A 25,285-nucleotide genomic window follows, 5' to 3' on the forward strand; every position below is an offset into this window, starting at 1 on the left:
TGTTCTGCAGAAATTTCTTAGACAAGATGCTTCCACTCATAACATTGTGTGATTCTGCCACTGTAGTGTGATGTAGATTGGAAAACTGTTGGTGTGTACTAGCAGTTAGCAATTCGGATGTGGCTATTATCTGAATGGCTCAACTAGTGATACTTGGTTTCCTCATCACGTCTTTTCCCTGCTTTTTCTAGGTCTCAGATTGTTGGATAAATTAAGAGACTTACGTTAGTCTAATGGCTGCCTCTATATTTTTCACAGGTGTCTCTCCTGCTGCCATGCTCTGTGCAGTCTGTTTCCTTCCAGCCAGAAACTGACAATCGCTCCAACTTTCCTAGTGACAGAGCATTTCACATATTTAAGAAACAAAGGTAAATTTCTTCTACTGTTACTGTATTTCTCACAGGGTATAATCTTTCCATGACTGTGAACAAAGGGTATTAAGAATGTCTCATATATTCTACATGCTGTAGATAAACTTTGATTTTCACCTCAATTAAGAAAAAAAAAAGGTCTTTGTCCATATTGACTGCAGGAGCTAAACACTTAATGTCTTTAGAAAAGAACAGCCAAATTCTTCAGGAGTTATTGAGATTTACGGTAAATGCCAGTACAGTGTCACCCTGCTGGATTGCTTCTGCATATAAATCTGGTATGCTTTTATTCTTCCTGCCATCTCTCTCTGTGCTTGCAGCAGCAGGGTGAGGGGAGTATGGCAAGTTGTCTTGGTCCTTTTTTCTCTCCTCATAGGTATAATTTCATGTGGCTTATTCTTTCTTGCCTCTCAGTCTTCATTATGTCTGGTAACGGGTGTTTTGGTCATTCCATCAGAGCTTGGCCATAACAAGCTTAAGCAGTTGCCGTCAAAGACATGAAAAATGGAAACTCACTGAAGTACCGCTAACATTAATGAGTTGTGCAAAGGTATCTGAGCTCTTAGAGGCTAGAGTTATTTAATCTGAGATAGATTCTTGCTGGGGAATTTAGGAGTGATTGAATATTGAGTTTTCGTTACTTCAGATTTTGGAAAGTGGGAATTCATACCCTTAAATATCTTGATTCACAGGGATATATTTTATGAACTGCTGCGTGAATGGGAGGATAACCACGAAAAAACTGGCTGGGACTTTGAAAGAGTTTTGGGCAACAAGATCAGGTAGGAGTCTTATGCAGCTTCATATAGCTCTTTAATGTTAGCTAAATTGCTGGTACAGCATGCTGGACTTGGCATCTGAAGTTCCATGTTCTCTCTGCAATCTTCTGCACTAATCTGTAGGAACCTGTACTGCTTGGAAGATACTATCCATGTACCAATTTAAAAGTATTAACTATTCTGTTAAAGAAACAAGCCATAAATGGCAAGGGCCCAATTTGATCAATCTCTTTCTGTCTCTGTTCTCTGTGACTAGCAACAGAAAGCCACTCTCAAAGCCAGTCTGTTGTGGTCTGAGCACTGTGCATTTCATGTTTCTAATGCCTCCCTCCTTTTAACCGTGTACAAGTGTATTATATGCTCAGAAGCTTTTAGTTCTAATTATTTCAGAGGAATCTAGTGTATTGGCTCTGAAAACAAGATAAATGTCACTCTTTTCTGTTTAAGCCAATTGTTTGATTCATTTACTGTTTTATCAAAATAGAGTATATATGGTCTTGGAAGCAGTTGCCTTGCAGGTTTCTGTGTTAGTCTTAACCATCAGCCTACTCAATTTACATAGGTGACTTTCACCGCAGGAGCAGAACAAGGCCTATGTGGGGCTCAAGGCTTTCTCAGATTTAAACTGAGCAATGTTTCTTTGGGCATCAGAAGTACTGCTAATTGGTGTTTTCTTACTTGCATACGTGTGAACTCTCAACTCACTGCTCTGCAGAGGGGAGAATAGGAGCTGAATGAGTTGATTTTCTTCCTAAGTAACAGCATTATTGCAGGATGGGAAGAGAGCAGTTTAACTTCAGACCTGTGTTTGCTCTGCAGGTGCTCAGGGAGAATTTTTTTGCTTCCATGGTCAGCAAATAGGAAACTTGGTTATAAAGATGTTGCTTTTTGCAGTGGCCTTTGGAGAACATTTTCTTAAAAGCAGTTATTTTATGTTTTTGGTATAGTTTGAGGTTACAACACTTCTTTTTGTACTACAGAGATCCAGTCAGCATTTTTGTGATTTTCTTTCACAGGGCCATGATGGCTCACCTATCTGCAACCTGCAACCACAGCCATTTTGCCAGGCTCTTTCAGAAACAGCTTATCCAGGTAAATTACTTGTTTTTTAATGAAGATGCACATCAAAGCTGATTTTATCCTCCCTTGACCTGAGAAAACAAACTGTGTCTTGCAAGTTTCTTTGAGATTTTCCTATTGAAACATTTTTGGGAGAGCCAAGTTTTTGGGATGAGAATTTCCTTCCTTTTCCAGAAATACAGATCAGTGATAAATAGTAATGAACTGTGTGTAAATCAGGCATAAATCAGGAATAAGGTGTGCTGAGCACATCATAAGCTGTAAGAATTCATTCTTCATGGTTATTACTTTTGACATGTATCAAATGCAGTCCTCAGATATGTTGATTAGAAACATGAGAGTATTACCTTCAAAGAGTTTTTCTCCTATGTTACACTGCAACATCCTCTTTTTTTTATGTAGTATTGCAGTTGTAGTCTACAGGGTCTTTTTGGCCAGTTTCAAGCATCATCTGACTTCACTGTAACTTGGAGAAATGAAGGAAGAAAAGATGCTTCTGACTGAAGTATAGATATCAGTGTGTTCTCTATAAATGGCTGGCTTATTGGTGGATTCCTTTTGGATAGCAAAGCAGACATAAAACAGCACTGCAATGTAGTGATTCTTTGAGCTTTTAGTACTGTCTTTACGTTTGAGGGAAGGGCATATCTTTAGCTTTATTTAACTGTGGAAATTCCAGGAAAACCTGGTGTGGGAATGTATAGTGCAGTATCACAGTCTTTGGAGGCTGAGCTAAAGATCTTCCTACTGAGTGGTTCATAAAGACCGTGCCAGTGATTTGTTCTCTGCACATATCCATGTGTAGCCTGCTAGATATGCCTGAGTTTGATGTATAGGGTCAGCATTCCATCTATCCAGACCTCTAGGCCACCTGTTTATAGCCAAGGTGGGTAACATGTTTACATGTGGAACAGAGATTTTCTGTACATGGGCTGCCTGAAAAGGTCATGCTTGGATTTCTCTGAAAACCAAGTCTTGTGGAAGGGAGAATATTGGGGTGAGAGATGAAGTGAAATGATGCCTTATTACAAATTCTCCACTTGCCACTCTTTCTGCCTCCTGAAGATGTGTAAAGGTCCGGTTGGTGGTGGCGCAAGCTCGGGAGACACCCCAGACCAGGATGTCCTTAATATGCTTGGTTCTGATAATCTGAGCCGTCTGAAGAGGCTGCAGGAAAGATTTGTTGTTCCTCAGAGCATCAGAGGACCTTGTCCACCCCCTTCATTCCCAGGGTGCCAGCAGTTCTTCAGGGACTTCATCCTCAGTGCAGGAAGGTTAGCTGCCATGCCTGCTATTTGCTTTGTGGAATGTGTGTGCAAGTGGGGAGCATCAGCATGTTGAGAGTTGTGTGGAGAGCTTGGGGCATGATGTAACCTAGACAAAGCATAGCAGATACGTTTTTAAGCTGCATAATACCACACTTGGTGTTCTTGGCCGACTTGCATGGTGAACATGTTAATAAGCAGGTTGTGTCTGGAGCATAGAGTGTATTTGTGTGCTACATCAGGCTAGGCCATATGGTAATCATTTTCCTTCTGTAAAACCATAATATCTTGTCACTGGCCATCAGTATTTCCCAGTGTCAAGGCATGCAAGGCTGCCTAACAAGGGCACTGGAGTGGCCAGGTGTTTCTTGTGTGATAGTGCGTGAAGCTAAGGAGTTACAGGATAAAGGTTCATGGTTTTGTTTAATAAGTTTTTCACAATCCACAGCATGGAGGAGTTGTGATCTATGGGAGATTTGAATCTTCAGTTATTTTACCGCTTCCTGCTTCAACAGATCCATGTTATTAACCTTATGCTGGGACTTACTAAATAGCATCTGTTCAAAAAAGTAAAAAATAAGAGTGGAAAAGAAGGGGGTGTTAACCAGTACTAGACTTGCGCTTTGCTTTCTTGTCTGTCAGCCTCTTACACTGGATGTGTGCTGATGCTTGTAACAACTCATGAGACAGGCGTGAAATTTTGCAGTGTGTTAGTTGAGGTTTTACTGCTGTTTTCAACCCAGTCTGACTCATCTTCATCTTTTGCTGAAGTTACCAGTTCAATCAGCATCTGATGGACAGTCTGTGCCTGAAGATACTTGAACTGAATGGCCTTACTCTGGTGGAGCATGAGCACAGCGATGGGGAAGCAGATATGGATGAGCAGGTATGCTCGTTTTTTACAAACACATCTGGCAGGAATTTCCTCAAGCTGTTCCAGTACCTAAAGAATTACTGGCTTGATTGTGAGTTGCCTGGAGATACTACTGCTGTATTTACAAGAGCTTCTTCATTTGGTTTTGTCGTAACTTTGCAACTTTGTTACGGATGTCTGAGCCCCTTCCTGTTTACTTGCGTGCTTCAGGGTGCTTCATAGAACTGTGTCATAAGAGATGATGCACAATAGTTTGGAAAGCAAGAGCCTCTTTTTAGGATGTTTGTACCCTGTGTTAGATCCATGAAGTAATGAGTCCAGTTGTTGCACTCAGGTGCAGTAGCTACTTGTTGCTTTTCCATGTATGAAAATATTAGTTAGAATGAATTTGTAGTCAGCCCTGTTTATATCTGTTTCTACACTCATCTGTACCTGTCAGAGGTGTTATAGCTTATAGTCTATTAGCAAAGTAGCAGCCAAAGGTTCATAAAGAGTTGCACAGCAGTAATGGTATGAAGGAGGCAACATGAGATCAGCTCTCTGCCATCTCATTGACTCCAAAGTTGTTAGTATGAAGATGTGATTCAGCAGCTGCTTGTTTTAGAAAGCTCTTGAATTAATTTCTTCTTGCTGCAAGTGAAGCAGTGGAGGCAGAAGCAATTTAAAATGCTTGATAAATATGTATTTTGGAAACTTACCTTTATTAAAAGCAGTGAGGAAGGTATGTGGTCCTTTTACATGAAGGGAGTGCAAGTTTTCTGTTGGTTGTTGCTTTGCCAGTTTAGGGTAGCATTACCCCAGCTTGCTTTTCTTCATTTCAGGATGAAAAGAAGCGTTTCACTGTGGTCCTGTTAAGCCTGCGACTCCTCGCCAAGTTCCTGGGCTTTCTTGTTTTCTTGCCATATCGCACTGTGGAGCAACCAACTAGAGACTTGCAAGACTCTGCAGTAGCCTTGAGAAACCAAGTAAGAAACCAAACTCTTCTAAAAAATCCACTGTGACTTTCTGCTTGACAGGCAGGTTTTCTAATCCCAGGAGGGGATGATGAATAGTTATGCCCTTTCAGAGCAAGCCTGTGGTTCCTGTGATGATGTTATACTGTTCTGTGCCCCTAGTGCATATTCTGGGGTTGGGAAAAAGGACAGAGGAGTTTGTGAAAGCTAGAAAAGAGTGAGCAATGCATTGATGGTGAAGTACTCATTCTTCTGTTATTTCTGCTGATCTGGGCTTGTCATACCAGAGCTCTGACCTAGCTAAGAAGACTTGTATTTATAGCATAAAATCCAGCTACCAGGAATGCTTTTGGTGTAGTTTCACACCGGTCTCCTCACAGTATATCATACTGAATGCAAGGAGACAGCGGTTAGACCTTGGCTTCACTTATAAGTAGTCAGACTTATAGCCCTTATTTTGAAAGGCCCAGTGGGACCTCTGGTTGCCATCATAGTGTGGTTTTTACCTCTACTCATGTGCAAAGAAACACAAAGAAACCAGTTCCTGGTTTTCGTTAGCCAGGAAGTCACATCTCATTTGTACAGAAGATGAAATCCTAGAAAGAAAAGTCAAAATATAGATTAAGTTTTTCTTTAAGTATCAAAAGGTAACTTGAAGCTGCTGCTTTGACTTCTGTTGTCCATTAAGACCCTGCCGGTACTGGATGTATTGAAGCTTCTGAGACAATCTATTCAGGATCATCGTTCCATCCTCACTATTCCTTGGATTGTGGAGTACCTTTCCCTTGTGGATCATATTGCTCCTTTCCTTGATTACTACAGGAAAGTGTTTTGTCTCTTGCTGCAGGTATACAGGTAAGAGCCTAGGAAAGGATACTTGTTAAGGACTTTCCTTTGAAGGTGTGCTTGCTTAGTTGAGGTGCCTGGTGTTTGAGAATGCACGCTTTCCCTAGTTTGGGATTCTTAGAGAACTACTCTTATATTACAAAAAGCTGCAAAGGGAGCACATCCTAAACTCAGAGATTAATATTTGATTTAAATATGTGGTTTTTCATAAAGTAAACAAAATTCTTTAAATGTGTGTTCACTCATTCTCCATCTGCAGCTGTGAATTTAAAACCTTGAATTTGGGCCTTAAACCTACAGGGTCTCCTATGCCTAAATAATGCCCTAGGTTTCTTTTTTTATATACATGAGGCACATTCTTGAGAGTTACCTAATACAGTCTTTTCTTAGAGCAGCATGTTATTCAGATGCATATGTACAAAAAAGTAGAGCTTGCTCTCCACTGTTCAGGCAGACAAGGAATGTGTACATGGTGACAAATAGAATAATTAGAAAGTGAGTGGTTTGTGAATTCTTTTTGTGATAAAAATAGAGCTACTGAAATCTAACACTCTCTCCTGCTGCTTTTGCTGCCTGGCAGGTTAATGGTCCTTTCTGAAGATAAGGAGATGAGTTTCCTGAACAAGCTGCTGATCCTTGCTGTTCTGGGTTGGCTTTTTCAGGTAGAGTCTCCTTCTGGACACAGTTCTTCCCTAAAGACACAGAATTCAATAGAAAATAGTATTTAGATGGATTAAAGAATCCTCCATATTCTAATGGAGACTTATTTTCCTTTAGTGGAATTCTGTGAAGCAAGATATATTTTCTTCCCAATAGGAATTGTAATTGCTGCTGAAATACATTCTGTACTTACAAATCTGCATCCTTGTAATTAAACTGTCAGCTGATTCCTGTTAGAATTGGAAGCTCTTGTGCAAAGATGGAGTGCTAGCTGGCAGCCTTGAATTATTGGGGAATTTTTGTCTGATAAAGGGATGGTATGTGGTGAACTTCAAAAATCCTTTTTTTGCGTCCAGTTGGAAATAAGGTAACTGCTTAGCAGGAACCTGTTGGAAAGGTACAAGATGCTGTAAGTGAGGGAAGGAAGGTGGCTTATGTTATTGTGATCAAACTAAGTCTTTAATTTTATGGAAAGACTCTTCTTAGGGCAGAGAGGGCAGTTAGCACTATCTGGCTTTTTGTGGGTGGGAGGTTGATAAGATTTTATTGTTCTCTGTCAGAAATGGTGTAAGTTACTGACTGCTGTTTGGGTTGTAACTGCTGGAAGTTTTGTTTCAGGTTCCATCAGTCCCTGAAGAGTTGTTTTTTACCACTGACGTCAGACAGGAGCGGTTGACGATGGATACTGTGACATCTGCTCAGGCTTTGGTGAGTTAGGGCAGTAGCATGTCCTCTCAATCTGTTGATGAGGGTGGACCTACCATGTCCTCAGGAGTTTCAGATTTTATCAGGAACTTGACTTCAGTGCAGCTTCATTGAGCATACATAGGCCAATGGATGTGATGCCCCAGTTTGTCCAAGTACCTCAATTATGTTGCATCCTGGATTGCAAACTGTGTGTGTTACAGCTCTGGGGCTTTTGTCAGGCAGAGCTGAGTCATCTGCTGCAATGGCTTGCAGAATAAGATGCCCAGTTATGCTGGAGGATTGCTTTTTATTGTTGGGTTTGGTACCCCCCCACCCAAATGAGTGCACACTGCACATGTGGATGTGGTCTGAAGTTGCTTTTGCCCTGTGCCTCTGGCTGTGCTGTGTAATACTGGGGTGACATTACTCCACAGTGCAGTTCGAGTGAGCCTGGGTGATGGAGACACCTGTGGAGGTGTAATGTATAGCCGATGTGCTGCATTTATTCTCCTTCATGGGTAGGTTTCTCTTTCATGAGTAGCAGCTGTGGCAGCAGTCCTGGTTCCACTCTGTAACCATCAGTTTTCAGCTGGGCTTTGGCAGTGGTCAGAAGGAAAGGTTGAGCTACACTAGCTGCATGTAGAGCGCTCATTGTGTGTTACAGGGCTGGACTGAACACTTGGGCTGCAAAGTTCCTAATTTTACTGTGGATTTGGAATCCAGTTATTTTTATTGTTTTCATGGAAAGGCAGCTGTGAAACCTGCCTGCTTCCCTGCATATGGGATTTCTGACTTGCTGAAGACTGTTTCCTGCTGTCTCCTTTCAGCATTTCCTTCCTTTTCTCACCAGGACTCTGTACCCTTGGTGGATCAGCAGTTACTTTATACCTGCTGTCCCTATCTTGGTGAGTATTTGATTTGTATTTGCTAAAGAAATAAAACATATTAGTATATATTTATTAATATTTTAAATTTTTATTTATATTTGTCTTTTGGCATTGTGAGTCCTTGGATCATCTTTCTTAGCCCTCCACACAACTTCAGGCCTCAGTTGTGTATGAATCAACCTTGTAGTTGTATTTCAGTTGTATTGCAGAAGCTCGTGCAGCTGTGAATGGAAGCTGGGGAAGGGAGGCTACGCAGTCAGGGTAGTTGATCTATAGAGCTTGAATGCAGAGGGACAGGGGGACTGATTCTCTCATAAACTATAAGGAAGCATTATAAGAAGTAAGCACACAACTTTTCCATCCCTTGGTCTAGGGAGAGGTGTTTGTACTGTGAGGAATGCCTTGATCCTTAAGAATATTTCTGGTGCGGGGCAGAGGGAAAGAATTCTTTTATGCCCTGGTGCTTTATCAGGTGGTTGGTTGAGATCTTTTTCCTGATATCTGAGTGCCACTGGTGAAATCCTTCTCTAGACAATAGAGTCCCAGGTGGTGGGGTGGTGCTCTGCTTCTTGGGATTTAGTTGCTAGGAAAACTGTGGTAAACCTGCATCATGACATCTGGGGGTTGAACATGTCTTCAAGATTTTTCCCAGGTATTTTCTCCTGACCCTGTTGGAATTTTGTGTAACTCTGCTTGCCTTGTCCTTGTAGACTTTACAGTTCTTGCTTGCCATGCTGAAAGGGGTGCATAGAGATGACTGCTCCCTAATCCTTCTGAACAAGTCCTCCTTTGTGCCAGGGAGCTTTTTGGAAGCCACCTGTTCTATCTCAGGAGCCTCTCCTGCCTTACTGTGCTCTGCCAGTTAAATGTGTGGAATGTCCCTCTGCTTTTCTGAAACTTCTGTTTTGACTGAAGCTGAGAGAATATGCTCTGGAAACAGGACTGACAATGTGAAAATCTCTCGTGAGTTTTGGTTTATTCCCTTGCCTATGGGGACAATGACTGCTTTTGCATGTTTTTCTGTACAGGGGAGCTGCGGAAACTACTTACCTCTTTTGTGGCTGGTAGTGGAGCAAAAAATGGTGGTTTTATAAGGAAAATCACTCCCACAGCTGCAGAGTCCTTGGCACCCAAAGCTTCTGTCACACAGCGGAAACTGCAGGTAATGAAATCTGGGAATCCCAAGGGGGAGCAGGTCAGGAGAAACTGCTTGTGTGAGGGTGGGGTACACAGTGGTGTCCTAATGACAGGGAAAGAAAAGCATGGGCAGCAGGGAACGTTGTGTTTAACGGTCAAGTATTACTTACTTACAAGTGTTACTTACTCCTCATTCTTCTGTTATAGTCATGTGATTGGGATACCATGTGGGTGTTGAGATCTTTCAGTAAACTCAAAGAGGAGAGATTTAGATTAGATATTAGGCAGCAGTTCTTCTCTGTGAGGGTGCTGAGGCCCTGGCATAGTTTCCCCAGGGAGGCTGTGGCTGCCCCATCCCTGACAGTGTTCAAGGCCAGGTTGGATAGGGCTCAGAGCAACCTGGTCTAATGGAAGGTATCCCTGCCTGTACAGAGGGGTGGAACTGGATGAGCTTTAAGGTCCCTTTCAACCCAAACCATTCTATGCTTCTGTGAAGCATTCTTGCAATTGGAACAACTAGCCTGTTCCTGTCTGCCTCTTCGTTAATGTAAAATGTTGATATGTTTCTGATACTGTTTTGGTTAGATTGTAGCCACGCCTTCACTGAAAGAATGAACTGTGTATGACCCTACAAGGATTACCAGCCTATAATTAAAAGAAGAAGATCCTTTCTTTCCAGAAACAAACCCTATGTGGTGACTCTCTACTAGTAGATGCTGTCAGAACACTCCCATTCTTCCCTTTACTAGGCGTTTGTTTTTATAGTGTCATAAACCCTGATAATGAGCTTTGGGTTAAATGGTTAGAAGGAAATAGGGAACAAATATTTGACAGGAATGCTGAATGCTACAGTAGAAGAAGGTTGTAGCATAGGGAAATTGTGTTCCTTTCAGCACAATTCCGGAAAGAAGTTCTGTCCATTCCTGTGTTGAGGAGAGGAGGATATGAGTAGAGTCCTTTACTCAATTCTAGCACTTTTCTTTTGAACAGGTAGAGCTGGAACAGGCCTTCTTCCACAACCAGCCTCCCTCCCTACGCAGAACAGTTGAATTTGTGGCAGAGAGGGTGGGATCTAACTGTGTTAAGCATATCAAGTAAGTGCTGGTAACTTCTTAAGTTCTGTAACTTAAGAAGTAACTTTACCCTAATGAAGCAAAGAGTTGATCCTTTAAAATTGTGTGTATGGGGGGGAAGGAAAACTTCCCTCAGAGTATGCTGGATAGCAGAACACCAAGGCTGTATAAGGCTGTGATAGTGAGGTCCAGCAGCATCTGATTGCCATCATAGACGGGAATTTGTGAAAGGATGCAGAGAGGATGGCTGTATGACTGTGGAACATTTGGAATGTGAACACAGTAATGCATTTTGAGATTTGATAGCTCTTTCATATTACTTTCAGATTGTTCTTGCTAATGATAGGAAGATCTTGGGTCAGAAGGGACCTTTGGAGGTCATCTGATCCAAACTCCTGCTCAGAGCAAGGCCAGCTTTCAAGTTAGATCAGGTTGCTTGCCACCTTTTCCACTCAAGGTGTGAAAATCTGATGGGAACTCAACAGCCTTTTGGTACCATGTCCCAGTGCTTAATTTTCCCAGGCTTTGTGAAAACTGTTTCCTTATATCTTATCAGAATTTCCCTTGTGGGCAGCTTGTGTGTTGCCTGTCAACCTTTAGCTGCACACTTCCTGGGAGAGTCTCGTTCTGTCTTCTCTGTAACCCTTCCTTCACCTTCCTTTCTTCTCCAGGCCAAGTGAAACCAGCTTCTCCAGTCTCCTTGTAGGTCGTGTGTTCCAGCATCCCAGCTACCTAAATGATTATTTTCCATTTCTCCTGCAGTCACACAAATTGTCAATGGTTTTCTCATACTGGGGTCCCGAAGATGGACATGTTACTCCAAATGCAGCTTTGCAGTGGCAAGGGAAGCGGTAATTTCCCTTGACTTGCTGGCTGCGCTGTTGCAGACATCAGCCTAGTTTAAGGTTGGCCTTCTTTGGACACTGCTGACTCATTTAGCTGAGTGGTGTATTGCATCTGAGATGAATATCCTCCTAAATAGGGGAAACCAGTTGATAACAGTGTGCAGTGCTATTGATCGTACTGATTTCAGTCTGTGAGATTGTTCTTGTATTTTTACAGAGCAACACTGGTAGCAGAGTTGGTTCAAAGGGCTGAAGTCATGTTGCAGGATAAAGTAAAGGAGGAGGATGCCAATCATGACAAGCTGCTTGAAGAGGTGTGCACTCATCTCTATGAGGAAGGGGCCCAGGCACTCATCAAAGGCAGAGAGTAAGGAGAAAAAGTTATTTTAACTTGTGCCTTGCCTTCTCTTCTTACTACAGAATCTGTAAGCCTGATTTGACTTGGCCTGCTCAGGTTCTGGTAATTATAAACCCTGACCTCTGCTCTTCTTAGGGTGACTGCTGTGCCTCCAGCGAGTTAATGCCATATTTGTAGGAATGAATAAAGGTGCTATGTGTCCCTCTGCAGCCATCTCCAAATGGACCTCCACTGCAGCTATTCCAATCTCCCAGTCTTTGGAAAACTGAGTATTGCAGCTTGGTGGCTTGCAATTGCTCTTTCCTTGTCTGGTTCTTTTAGTCTGACTTGTTTCACTGCAGTCTTCCAACTGGTTTTGACTGTAAGAGAATGTGTGAAAGTTGATGTATTAATGAAACTCTGAGTGCTGTCCAAGAACTTTGACTGATCCTGTGGCACATTTTGTTTCTTTTCTTGCAGATTTTGCAAAAAGAAAGGTCCTGAGGCGGTAAGGGTGTTATTGCCAGAAGAGACATCTGCAGCAGTATGTATTCTCACTAAAACTTACTAAAGGCCTGGGTCATTACCATTTTCCCATTGTTTCTTCACTTATCCCTTAATTACTTAAGCCAATGGAATTGTTGATGCCTCATTAATAGGAGGAAGAGCTCATCTCTGCCAGGTTGCCTTGGATATTCTGGCTGAAGTGATGCTCTAGCCACTAGCTAATTGTTGAGACTAGAATGGTGTATAAGTTACCTTACTTTGCAAGGATAATGCTTTTGTTTTAGTATCAACTTCGCCAAGAGTTGGTGGGGTTTGTGTGGGGTTGATGAGGTTCAGGAAATCAAAATGGGTCAGTCCTATTGCTCAGAGTAGTGGTTCCCACAGAGGTGGTGATGCTCTGTTTAAATGTTGCATGCCAAAATTAAGCATTTTTTCCCCTCTAGACTTCCCTCTGACTTCTCACTGACTGTAGTGCTGTGGCTGGTGGTAAATCTCCTATTGCTTGTTATCCTCCCTGTAAAGGTTTTAAGTTGTGCAGAAGACATTGCAGTGGATCTGGCTACTGAGAAAGCCTGTGGCTGGCTTTCTGCTAACATTGCAGGTGAGTCTCTTTACCCTTAACTGGGGCTTCTAACCCGTGTCTTGTACTCTCTTTTTGAGATCAAGGGTAGAATTTATTCCAGTGTTATAAAGTACTTGGTCCTACTCATTTTTCTTGTAGTGGGAAGCATGCAGTTGCTCTGTCCCTCCTTGTTTAGGAATAAGAGGAATGATTTCTAGCTCCAAGAACCTTCTTCAGGGATTTTTCAGGCTTGGCACCATGTAAGTCATTCTTAGTTATGGAGGCTCATAGGATGGTGAGAATGAATGCTGTGGAAAGCTGCTTCTGAAAATGTCATCTAGGCTGAAGTTGTCTCAGCGCTTCAGATGTATGTTAGAGACAGCTGGTCCACATGCACAGAATGCTTCTCAAATCTTCTGTAAAACAAGCTCCTCTTGGACTGTGTCTTCAGCAGGCTGAAGGCAGCTATAGTTCTACTCTGTAATAATGCTCTGGCAACACTTCAGAATCTCTGAAAACCCATTTTTTTAGGAGGTTGTGCCAAGAATCTGGGGAGGGATATACAGCACCATTTGCAGCAACAGGAGTTTAGTGTTTTGGATTCTGGTCAAAACTTATTTTTGGTAGGAAACATACAACTTTCATGGGCACAGTGATTGAACCGGATCATGCTGATTCAGCTTTCTGCTTTGATATCGCTTCCTGGCTTAGCTACTGTGTTCAGTAAACCTAATGAAGTATTTTGATGGCAAATGAGATGAGTTGCCAGTGGTACCTGGTGGTAATGGTGGCTGCCTTCTAGAGCTGTGACTTAAGGTTCTCTCTCCACCTCTGCTCTGCCCGTTAAATATAACAGGAGCTCAGAGTGGGAGGGGTTTGAAAGTATAAACTGTTCTTTCCTCATCCACCATGGCCCTCGGAATGAGAGGCTAATAGTCTGCCTTGCTGGAGAGAAAAGCTGAAGTAAACAGGATTTGTTCCCTGTTCTTTGTAGCACTTATCAAAAGAGAAGTGAAGGCAACCTTCAACAGAATGCTCAAAGTCCCAGGACTTCCCTTGCCCAGCGAGGATGCTCTGGAGTTGAGAAGGGACTGCCCTGCAGGCTGTCAGCACTGTGCTCCATTTCCTTCCCAAATCATCAACGAGATTAAGGTTCATAGTGTTCAATTCCCACCTTGCCCTAAATCCATTTTTATTTTTCACATTGGTGTGTGTTTGGGGTTTTTGTGGAGGTTTTTGTTTGTTTGTGTGGGTTTTTCTCTATGTCTGTTTTTTTGATTTTTAGGGGGATGTTCTGGTTCTAAGGAAATGGCTGTGATGAGCATTTAGGAAGCACAATGGAAAGGTCTCTCATCTCCCTGTTTGCTGTCTCTGTAGACCAGAGTTCCCTGGTCAGGAGTACTGTCTCAAATACAAGATTCCTGGTAGCATGGCCATGGCTTCTTTGATCTGGGTAGCATTGAAACCATAGTGTGGTGAGGGCTGTGTACAACTCTTATGCCAAAGAGTCAGCATATCAAAGTAGCCACTTTTTTGTAGACCTGCTCATTTTATGGAGAGCCTCCTGATCTCTATTTAGAGTGTTTCCTGTTGGTCCTTTCAGTTCTATAGAGCTTGATAGACTGTCCCATCTTACTCATTAGGAATCTGACACTGAATTCAGAGTCAGATGAATCTACAAATCTGAAAGATTTTTGCCAATCTGCATCTGCACCTTCATTCAGCTGTAACTAAGGAGAATCAGAATATCTTAAAAAGAAGGTAATGGTATGGACTTCATTTCAGCCTTAGATCCAAGCAATTCCTTTTTATGGGGACACAAGAACTAGTGTGTAAAGTGTGTAAACACAAGTGTAAAATCTGTGAACTGCTCTATCACCTCCAAAGATATGTTTGTGGAAGCGCAGGATACTAATAGGTAAATTACTGCTGTCTTCTTTCATCAAGGATGTGCTCTGTGTTGCTGTGGGCCCACGGGATGAGGATGAAGTGATCGACTGCATCTGGCTGGAGTGCTTGCTGGGAAGATTGAGTCAGACACTTCGATGCAGAAAGGTAGAAGTAGTACAAAAAGCAACAAAAACATCCCCTTGTGCCACCTTGAGCTGTGTTCATACCTGTAAACTTGTTACTTTGCCTTGCCTCACAGTTGAGTTTAGTGGAATGGTTTTTGTCTGAGTTCAAATGGGACAAAGTTGCACTGCATTTTTTCATACTGTGTAGATTTGCTTGTTGCTTAAAATTGTCCTTTTGTGGATCCCCTTTTCATATCTGATCTTTTCTTGTCTTTTCAGTCTTTAATGGCCTCCTGATTACAGCTCTGTGCCTCTTGCTGTAAATTGCCTGTTCTTCTCTGATATTTTTATCCCTTGTGAAGCCCTGTTTTGTCCAGTCTGCAGTATGAGGACAATGATACAACTGTGTTTTGTGTTTTCCAGTTCATGTGTCCCACATCAGAACAGCAGCTGGCAAAATGCACGGTTGAGTTGGCTTCTTTGCTGGGTAAGTCAGTCATGATAAGCTATTTAAGACTCAAATCTGTTATTACAGTTCTCTTAAATCCTTGGGGTCAGAGATTTCATTAGTTAGAGCTCACACGTTTGATTCTCTTTGGTGTTATTTAGTTTGCAGATTTTTTCTGTCAGTTCGGGTGGTTGCTCTTCCTCCTTTCCACCTTCTGCAAAACAGCATCATATGTGACTAACCATCCTTCAGATCTGGTGTCCTTATTCACATCTCCATTGGTTTTTATTTATTTTCTTTATTGATATCTTCATTTAAATGTGTGATATGCTTTCCAGTATTTCTGTCTCTGAAAAGTTATGGCTCTGGGTTTGGGGTTGTTTTTTTTTTCCCTAAAAGTAAAGGCCTGTTATCTACGTTTTTATGGCTTTTTTAGGAATGGAAGTAGCTTGTTTTCTGTGTATTGTGACTTCTGTGAACATTTTGTGGGGCATCTTTTTGTTTCTTTCTCTCCCCCTTGCTCTAGTGTGTTAAACACAGTTATTTTTCTCAATGGGAGCTAGTGATCTGGATGCAGGTCTTTTCCCTCCGGGCAACCTTCTAATTTTCTGGAGTTAGAGCCTCCCTAAGAAGTTTTATATGTGGTTCATTCTTTCAGAAGGCAGTTCACATCTGAATATTGTGAAATTTCATTCTGGGAGGCAGCAGTATAAACCTGCCTCATTCTGTCAGACTGTACCATGGAGGATCTGGTGTCTTCTCTTTATGTTTAGCTGCAGTTAAACAGTGTTGAGCTTCAGTTTCCTTTGTATACAACTTTATGTATAGTCAACAACTGTTTAATTTGTTTATGGATTTAAATGTCTTACTGTGTTATTCTCCTTTGGAGTAACACCTGGCTCCTTTTTTTATTAAATGTCTGACTTTCATTTAGTCAGTCACCTTCAACACTTGGGCTATATGTCAACCAAATGGTATTCTTTATCTGAGTAATATGAATCTCTTCCTATGTAACACTTGTTTGTATAGTTTCAAAGCCCATAATTTTCCATGTTTCTAAATGCCACTCCTCTCATGTTTCCTTGTTTACACTCACTAAGCATTATTGCTTCAGTGATGCCAGCTCTGCAAAATGTGCTGTTGGACCAAGATGATGACTATAAAAGGAAAACATGCAGCTATAGAAGTTCACTTTTCTTCTGTCTCTTAGTTTCAGATCGTGTCCCTCTGCATCTCAGGATCAAGTCCCCAGAGAAAACCTCTGAGAGGCTGCGTGTGAAGAATCATCCCACCTATGGCCTTCTAAAACTCCTGCTTTCTGTCTGGAAAGAGGACTTTGGGACACCTGTTCCTGTGCAGCTGATCTTCAGCAAGAAGAACATTGGTTATCTTGCAGAAGTTAAACAGCGAGAGGTAAAGCTTATTGCAGTCTGTGGAGGTGCCAGTTATGCAGTCTGGTCTGATATGTTCATGCAGGAGTTCTCCATGAGCCTGCCCTCATTGTTAACTGATGGCTTGTGTGAATGAGGCCTGCAGGATTTGGTCAGCTGCTAGCTGGTATTGTTTTTGCAGGGGCAGAGGAAGAGAGGGCTGCACACAACCTGTCAGTGTTTGATACCTGTCTTGGGGGGCTGTCAGGAAGGAGCAGGTTAATGAACCAATGGCAAAATGGCCCATTTGGCTGGGGAGGTTGGGGACTGATAGAGTGTTATCTTGTGAGATCCCCAGCTATGAATCTGAAAATTGCCCTGGGTTGTTGTAGGGTAAAACCAGCTTATTTCAGAAGGGAAGTAAAGAATATTTCAAGCTGTTCCTGAACACACAAGAATTACTTGGTGTGTTTGGAAACCAAGAATTAGAAATTTGGAGACTTTATGGTACGAAGAAATGTATGAACTTGTGGGATTTTGCATTCATTTTGGATGTTGCTTTTTGGTGTCCTTCACTGCCACACCCACGTAAATAATGTGCTTTATCTTTTTGTTCCTTTTCTCCACATCCTGATCCACACAGGAAAACATGAATTGTATAGGGATAAAGAAATTAACACAAAATCCATTTCTTTTTGAGTTGTTGATATTTTTTCTCTTCTGCAGTGGGATTTGTTCCTTTTCATGCTTCGTGGTCTTGTAGAACATGAACTAATGAGAAGCAGTGAAATAGAGAGTTGCTTGCGTAGCCTCGAAGAGCTCCCTTGGCCCTCAGTAAGTAATGAGATATGTGTGAACAATAAGTGAAATAAAAAGTAAAGCTACATCGACAGTTGACCCTTGTAGTTCTGTTTTATGTAGATGAAGCCCATAACCTTCCCTATCTATAGTTCCTGCTCAATGCAACAGCAGGACTAGCTTCCAACAGCCTTGTTTCTGTTACTAGTGCTTGGCTGAAAGCTGTGGTTGTGTGAATCCCACCATTGCCCCTGCAGTGCAGACAATGCCAAGAAAGTTGTATCGTGGTTTGGAGACCAGCTGGCATGGTTACCAGCTCTCCATTCTAGACTGAATGGGTCTGCCATGTTCCAGCTGAGAATGGCGATGTTGGAAAGGACCTTAACAGAGCAGACTTGCATCTATACCTCTTTGCCTTCTACCACAAGAATGTAAGAGCATTCTGACTGTTCTAGCCAGAGACAAAATGTGGGAAACTGCCCAACTCCCTGCTAAAAATGGGTGGTATTTGAAGGCTGGTGAGCACCTGCATATTGGAGATGCTTAACCGTTCAAACTGGCAGTGGCCTTCCCTGAGAAGGGTGTGAGGGCTAGAGGGGAGACTGAATGTGTACACCTACAGGCATTCGTCTTTGCACTCAGGTGTGTAGCTTGTCTATGTTTCTGCAGTGGAAAACCATCAACAACATCTTCTAACCACGTAAAGTTCTTAACTAGAAAAATGAAGTAAGTCTCTTGGTTGGCACTTGTTAATAAAGGTTCTCTGGTTTGTATCTTTGTTACAGGATTTCTTGAAAGAACTGGAAATGCTGTCCAGAGTATTTATATCGGAACATCGGATAGCAGAGCTCAGGACTAACCCGTGTGAGCTGACCAGACAATCTCTAGGTACCGTGACAGCACAAAGTTAATGGAGGCTACTCTTTTTAGACAAAACAGCCTAATGAAGATGCAAAGGGACTGTGCAGTGTTTCTGAATGCCTTGTGAGCTCTTTGCTGGGAGCTGCTGCCACTAGGAGGTCACTCTGTGCAAAACCAACACTGGTCTTCCCTTTCTGTTCATGGACATTTTGCCATGGTGACTCTGCTGAAGGATGTCCATCAATGAGCAAATGGATCTCCGAGTTAAAAGTCCTTTAAGCACCTTGATTGTGGCTCAGAGCAGCCGGTTTTTAGACTCGAAGACACACTTTGTATCTGTGCAGCAACAAGCTGTGACCAAACCCAGAAATAGATAAAAGTGGACAAGTTCATGGTCAGAGACATGGTTTCCTGGTGACTGTTCTCATAACTTAATGTGACTTCTCATGTTTGTTGTCTTTTAGCAAAGACTCTACTGTTGGGGGAGGGAAAAGATGAACCTGTATGACATTAAGATGAGCCTATATTTATTTTTCATTGTGAGCTCAATTTCAAAGCTTTGATTTTAATGAAGACTCATTTTAAAAGTTGAGCCATATTAAATATATACATCAGAACACTGCTGGCATTATTCTGAAAGCATGTGGATACTTAAGTGTTTTTCCATCTCTTGTTGGAAACAGAACTTGTAATTTCCCAAGGTTTTTAACAGAAATAAGGGAGAAAAGATCAGTTTATATTTTTTACTGAACACAGTATTTTTAAGACACTTTTAGAGTATGTGAACTTAAATGGCATCTGACTGCTGTTTTTTATAATCCTTTTTGCATTGAGTTTGGGTTTTATTGGACAGGAAGTGCCGCAGCAAGAAAACTACAGCCTGGGAGAGCAGACAGAACAGTAGTGGAAGAGCACTGTGCCATCCCCTGGAGAGCTGGCATGGAAAGGAATCATTTCTGTGAGACAGTTGGCATTTCTGCCTGTGCAGATAGGTCGCCACGAAGGGTGTGACTGCCTGTCCATCCCCCAAGTATTTCCTCACACTGGAGCCTGGGGCAGGGACTGCTGGGGGCTGGCAGGACATGGTCAGGTGCTCATTTGCTGTCTCATGGGGTTATTTTTCCTGCCCCTGTAGCAGTAAGGAAATTATTTCCTTTTGTCCTCTTAGTGCAGATTTTCCCAGAAAGCAAATACTGTGTGATGAGGGATCAAAATCTGGACAAAGTGAAGCCTGGGGGCTTTACCATATGCTACTTAACTTGCCTCTTCCCTTGGATAAGGCAAGACAGGGTAACATCTTGGAGCCAGTGATTTAAGAAAAACCACAAGCAGAACTGTGGCTTCAGAGAGAGAGGCTGCAGAGGCACATCAGTGTCTGACCTGTACTGAGATTTTTCTAGACTTGGTTAGAGCACTGTATTGACAGGCTTGGCATGTGCCATCTGCATGCCTCATTGTAGGGGTTTCCTCATGTGACTGAAGCAGAGGGTCCCTAGAAGTGGGCAGGCTGTCTATGGTAATACAACCTGGACTAGCAAGTACACCCTGTCATACCATACCTGCTCTGTGAGGCTGAGTCATGTGTGACTTTTTGCTGCAGATCTCATTTGAAGTTGTTGTTTGTCAAAATAAACATGATTAAATGCCCTGGTTTGTGTTCAAGCTGTTGATCTGTAACCTCTTGGTACTGGGGTGAAGTACAAAAAAAAATGCCTTGCCACAAAGCATGGGGCAAAGAAAGTAGAGTAACAGCTGCTTTGCTTATATTGAAATACAACTTTATATATGGAGTGGTAGAAGGGGGAAGAAGCTCCAATTCATAATAATAAGGTGCTTTTGGCTCTGGAACTGATTTTACTTGGGTGTTGTAAAGCTGTTTGCATAGATGCCATGGCCACAGCTGGTCTCATGAACTCAACATAGTTGAATTATCCTTCTCTAACACAATGTGCCTGGAAATTTTCATTTAAAAGGTGACCAAGGCCCAGGAGCAGTTTGCTGCATCCAGAGAGCCCAACCTATGGGGCCAAAGGCAGGCAGTTCTTCTGCGGGAACCAGCAGGTAAGAAACACCTCTGTGTCATGTCTTAATGCAATTAGTTACTCTAGTTCCTGGACATTCTGTGTTAATTTGGCCAGGTTGTTCTGTAAAGCCAGACACCCAATGCTGTAGCTAAACTGTAGGAACTATTGTATGGATGCTGTTTTCTGTCTAGGGATGCTGAGGATGCATGAATGCAGTCCCACAGGGCTGGGAACCTGTTGTAGTGCTGCAAGGAGAGCAGCAGAGAGAAGAAAGCTCAAAGCAAACTAGGTTAGAGCATGTGGCCTTCTCTCTGTCAGTCTTTGCTACTGCAAACTCACAACTCCTAAAAGAAAATGGAGCAAAATGGTGTTCTGCTGACTTCCTTCTGCATTTGCAGTCAGAGGAATTGCGTAACTGGACTTGGGGAGAAGCTTCAGCCAGTGCCTCACTTCAGGATGACACAACAAAACCTGTTTGCTTGGACAAGGCATTGCATCATAAGAACCAAATTCAGGCAGTGGCTGGCTTCTTGACTATCATGCCACAAATTCCTATTCCACATGCATTCCTCAGCAGGTAGGCAGGAGCCCTACATCATCTCCTCCAAGCTAGCTTTTGTGGTACTTCTCCATGTGGAGAAGTTCCATAGATGGGTGTCTTTAGCTGGAGGAGAATAACACAAGGCACGTTTTCTTGTGTAGAAAATACCATTTATTGTGGATATGAAAATAGCAATCTTGATTAAGAGCAGAGATGCAACAGTAGGTGGTACAATACAATTGGTTTGATCATCTACTGCTCAGCAGTAACTTACAGGAAGTTGTTTTTTTCCCATTGTAGATTAACAAATTCAGTATCTGCTGGGTTTTTATTTCTTCCTTCCAACCAAACCAATGCCGTACATTAACAAGTACCATAAAATGTTATAGTTGCAAAGAAAACATTTATATAAATAGGCTTTTTAGTATCAATTGAAGATTGTATTAAAAAAAAAAGTTACATTAATTCAATACCGATAAAAATAAAACTTAGCTTTGATAGCATATAAAACTGCTTCAAAACAAGCATATAGAAATAACTTAATCTGTAAACATAGAAAAAAAATGTGTATATAAAAATAAACATCTGATGCACTGTACAAGAAGACATTACCCTTCATAGGCACTGGCATCGTTGATCAACAGGAGTCCCCCTAGATGTTTTTCCTACAAAAACTGCTTCATCACTAGTGCCATGTCCAAAATAAAAGGGAAAAAAAGCGAAGCACTGAGCAAATCTTGTGTGGATTGGATGAAGACCTCCCCTACCTCCCCCCAGACATTATTGGAAGCAGCATTCAGGATATGAGCCAATATCCCATGCTGCTGTTGCTGCTCATTTTAAATAGGGCTTTTTTTGTACTACCTCACTGGCTCTTCCTTTCTTGGTTTCCACCAAGAGGGAGGGAATGGGGAACTGTATGACAGGTTGCAAATCTGGAACTCTTTTTGCTCAACTGCAGAAAACTCTGTGCTGGGTTGTCCCTTTGTCCTTAAGGGGCTATGGAGAATGCATGAGGCTGGAAGTGAACCATGCCATGACACGGTTTGAAGAGCTTCTAAGAAAATGCTGAGCCTCACCATAGAAGAAGAGCACTATATTGGTGTTAAGATTGTAACCAAAGCAAATTTGTAAGTGAAAGGTTTTGCTATCCTACCTGGTACAGTTTTCAGGGGGAAAGCCTTGGGCTGGCATGTCTCAAAACTGCTATTTTCTTAAATATCAATTTAAAATAGCTATTTTCTTTTAAAACTGAATATATTTAACAGGAAGTAACATAGAAGCTGAGTGCCAGAATTACACCTGTGGAAAGATACAGTAAAGTAGCTCTTGGCTCTTGAACTCAAAGGTGGGAAAACTCATCTTTTACTTACAGTAACTACGTTGAAGTAGCAGAAGCTGACTCTGGTCAGGTGGACGCATGAATACATATTTCTCACTTCACAAATTTAAAGTGCAACAGTTTCTTGAACAATGTGGGCATTTTTGAGCTAAAGAAAGCACATCATAACAGCTTCTACTGCTTACATAAGGTATCTGAAATGATTTTTACTGTTGTGCTGAAGAACTAATGGAGTTGCTTGAGTTGGTTGTGGTTTTGTTTAATTTTAGGAATGTGTGACCAAACTAGGGAGTGTGTTGAACAAATATATATAAAGTCTGACAGCAGGATTGTTGGCCTAAGGTCAACAGAAATACCATGAGGTAATTGAGTCGGAAGAGTCTGTCTTCACTGCAGTGAGCAAACTGGTCGTGTTCTGAACAAAGAAGCATGGTAGGACTATGGCCAGGCTGGATTTTCAGCTGAGGGAAAGCGACATTGCGGAAAACTGCTGGAGCTACTCTTACTTGCAGGATATAAGTTCTAGAAACAAGCTGATTACATGGTACTGCTCTCTACTAATGACAAAGTGTCACTGTTTACAGCTGTCGGTTTGGTTTCTTGATTTCAAAGCACCTAATTCTGCAGTGCAGTAAAACTGTGTCCTGAGGTGTGGTGGTTTCCACTGATGCTGCATAGTGTAGTGGCAATCCAAAATACCTCACATTGGCTGGAAGCCACCAGCCAATTACAGGAGAAAAATCTATCCAGGGTGTAGGGTGACTAGTGGACATCGCTCTGTTTGAGCTTCTCTTCTCCAGGGGAAGTCTAGCCAGCAAGCTAGGATAAATGATTTATCTACACTGTTAGGAATTCTGCATTTGATGCTTATCTTAACATTAGAAAGTGACCTTGCAGGAGCTGCAAAGGGCCTCAAGCCATATGTGGACTGTTTCCAGTTTGCAGTGCATGTCATTGCTTCCATTGCCTTTTTCCCACTGGTGCCTAAACTTTCTTAAAGAAGGTTGGTCTTTGAAGCACCTTGGAAACAGAAATTAAATACTACATTCTGCATGTAAGATGCTGGCTATTGTAAATCAAAGTCTCTTCCTCTGTTTTTTGTAGAGACAGCACATCTTCCTGCTGCTCCATGGAGTTTTTCCACAGCTGTCTCCAGGACGGGTTCCCATCAAACCTGCTGCGTTTCTTCCGAGCAGCTAAAATAAATGATCCTTTTTCCTAATTATCCTTTTCACAGTCCAATGTTAGCAGTGAGGCTTGATTGTGACTGACTGTGAGCCAGCATTTTACATTACCCTTACAAGGCTTGTGTCTCTTTGTGAACTCTGAGCTGCTGTTACTTGTCCAGTTTTATACCCAACACTAACTAGCAAGGAAGTGTGCCAGGTGAGCGATCACCAGGGGCTGGCGCTTGGCGATGGAACTCAGAAGCCTTGCAGGGATAGCTGGAGCACCAAGATCCACCTGCAGGAATGAGAAGAAAGGCCACATGTTGGAGTTTACAGGCAAATGCTATCATTCCTGTGTGGTTTTTATCTGTTCCTTCCCAATGCTCCATAGGCTTTCTAAGCTTTGCTTTTTGATGTCACTTTCAGCAGGTATGACCCACACTGCTTTTGAGTTTGAGTTTCAATTAAATATTACTAGTTTGAGACAGATACGGTGTTACTGAAAATGTATATGCGTATACTAAAAATATGTATATATATAAAATATATATGTGCATATACTGCAAAATGCATATACATTACACATGCACTGTAAAATGCATATACTAATTACTATAAAGATTTTTTATATTGTATCTTAAAAACATGTATTCTATAGCTAAGTTTAAAGGACTAATGACATTTAGCTCTCTGATGAGCACTTTAAAATAAATTATACACATCTGGCATTCTCTTCTAGGCACTGCTTGGTACCACTATCTCAACGAGAGCCTACTTTTCAGATGAATCTCTAATGAATGGATGGCAGGGTTTTCTTATTCTTAACTGGAATCCTAATCTGAGTTTCTCTTTTGTACCTGCTAAATCTGAAGAATTAACAGCTTCAGTTCTAAAAATTTAGCAACCAGTATTTCTGTTCATTTTGAACACAGTGTAACCTGAGGTGGACTTCTCTGTCCACAGCAAGATCAAAATGCCAACAAGAGTTTCCATATTGATTCCCCCTGTGAGAAGGCAACATCCATTAAAGCTGCTAATAATCCATTACAGAAGGGTCTTGGTATCCAAGTGAGCAGCTCCAGGTGCTACAAAAGCTTAGGATCAACCATGTGCTTCAGCACAATCCTAGTAAGATTCTCTCAGCTTTAGTGTACATGATGTTAGGTAACAGTGTGAAGTGGAGGAGACATTCATGATCAGCTCATGAAACATAACATAAGGATTATACATTTTGTTACTTACCTCTTATCTGTAAAAGCTTTTTGCATTCACAGTTGGACATAGAGCACAATCTTACCTGTGCCATGTAAATAACTCTAGTGATATCTCTTCCATTCACCACATCAGGCTCCAGTATCCAAGCACTTGGCAGAATCTCTCCTCTCACCACTTCTTCGCAAGGGTGGGGCATGGATGCATCATAGACGGACTGGACAGCCAAGACAGACAAGTTCTCCTGTGCGTGACAAAGGGCAAAGATGACAATTTGTACATTTTTTTTATGCATACAGTGATGATTTCTTTGTCTGCCATGAGATGTGTGTCTCATACTACCTAAAAAACTCTTCTAATATGAAAGAGTATTTCCCATGTTATTTATTAATAATTTTTTTTGTCATAATCTTGCATGTTTGTAACCGGACTGTGCTGTGTAACACTTCTGTAACACAAGCCCCAAATAGGGCTTAGCTGATGATTGTGATTCATGAGGGTCTTATACACAATTCCCTTGTGTCATCCGTAAGACTTTTCTTCCTATTACACTCACTTCTGGAAGGATGAGCGTGGACTTCCATTCCCTCCCCTTTTGTCCTTGAACCAAGAGTTCAGAACAACTCCTCTGTGCTGCAGAGA

The 25,285-nt window shown here is 41.9% G+C and overlaps 2 protein-coding genes across 2 annotated transcripts in view; one reads left to right on the forward strand and one right to left on the reverse strand.

Annotated features, from left to right (window-relative positions):
• The window catches only part of CDAN1 (codanin 1), a 29,723-nt gene extending 10,852 nt beyond the window's left edge, over positions 1 to 18,871 (forward strand). The window contains exons 8-28 of the mRNA XM_080619229.1: positions 259 to 368; positions 1,064 to 1,153; positions 2,167 to 2,242; positions 3,296 to 3,504; positions 4,267 to 4,381; positions 5,191 to 5,334; positions 6,011 to 6,177; positions 6,749 to 6,830; positions 7,447 to 7,536; positions 8,366 to 8,420; positions 9,431 to 9,564; positions 10,530 to 10,633; positions 11,675 to 11,824; positions 12,275 to 12,338; positions 12,824 to 12,902; positions 13,858 to 14,015; positions 14,811 to 14,918; positions 15,302 to 15,365; positions 16,537 to 16,739; positions 17,423 to 17,530; positions 18,280 to 18,871. Of these exons, the coding sequence (XP_080475355.1) occupies positions 259 to 368; positions 1,064 to 1,153; positions 2,167 to 2,242; positions 3,296 to 3,504; positions 4,267 to 4,381; positions 5,191 to 5,334; positions 6,011 to 6,177; positions 6,749 to 6,830; positions 7,447 to 7,536; positions 8,366 to 8,420; positions 9,431 to 9,564; positions 10,530 to 10,633; positions 11,675 to 11,824; positions 12,275 to 12,338; positions 12,824 to 12,902; positions 13,858 to 14,015; positions 14,811 to 14,918; positions 15,302 to 15,365; positions 16,537 to 16,739; positions 17,423 to 17,530; positions 18,280 to 18,405 (2,436 nt within the window). The 3' untranslated portion in view covers positions 18,406 to 18,871. The remainder of the gene's footprint in view (positions 1 to 258; positions 369 to 1,063; positions 1,154 to 2,166; positions 2,243 to 3,295; positions 3,505 to 4,266; positions 4,382 to 5,190; positions 5,335 to 6,010; positions 6,178 to 6,748; positions 6,831 to 7,446; positions 7,537 to 8,365; positions 8,421 to 9,430; positions 9,565 to 10,529; positions 10,634 to 11,674; positions 11,825 to 12,274; positions 12,339 to 12,823; positions 12,903 to 13,857; positions 14,016 to 14,810; positions 14,919 to 15,301; positions 15,366 to 16,536; positions 16,740 to 17,422; positions 17,531 to 18,279) is intronic.
• A 4,607-nt stretch (positions 18,872 to 23,478) lies between these two features.
• Positions 23,479 to 25,285, reverse strand: part of STARD9 (StAR related lipid transfer domain containing 9) — a gene marked incomplete at its 5' end in the record, with an annotated part of 104,679 nt that continues 102,872 nt past the window's right edge. The window contains 2 exons of the mRNA XM_080618790.1: positions 23,479 to 23,726; positions 24,729 to 24,887. Of these exons, the coding sequence (XP_080474916.1) occupies positions 23,625 to 23,726; positions 24,729 to 24,887 (261 nt within the window). The 3' untranslated portion in view covers positions 23,479 to 23,624. The remainder of the gene's footprint in view (positions 23,727 to 24,728; positions 24,888 to 25,285) is intronic.

Source organism: Psittacula echo, assembly GCF_963264785.1.
Source record: "Psittacula echo genome assembly, chromosome: 5".
Lineage (NCBI taxonomy): Eukaryota > Metazoa > Chordata > Aves > Psittaciformes > Psittacidae > Psittacula > Psittacula echo.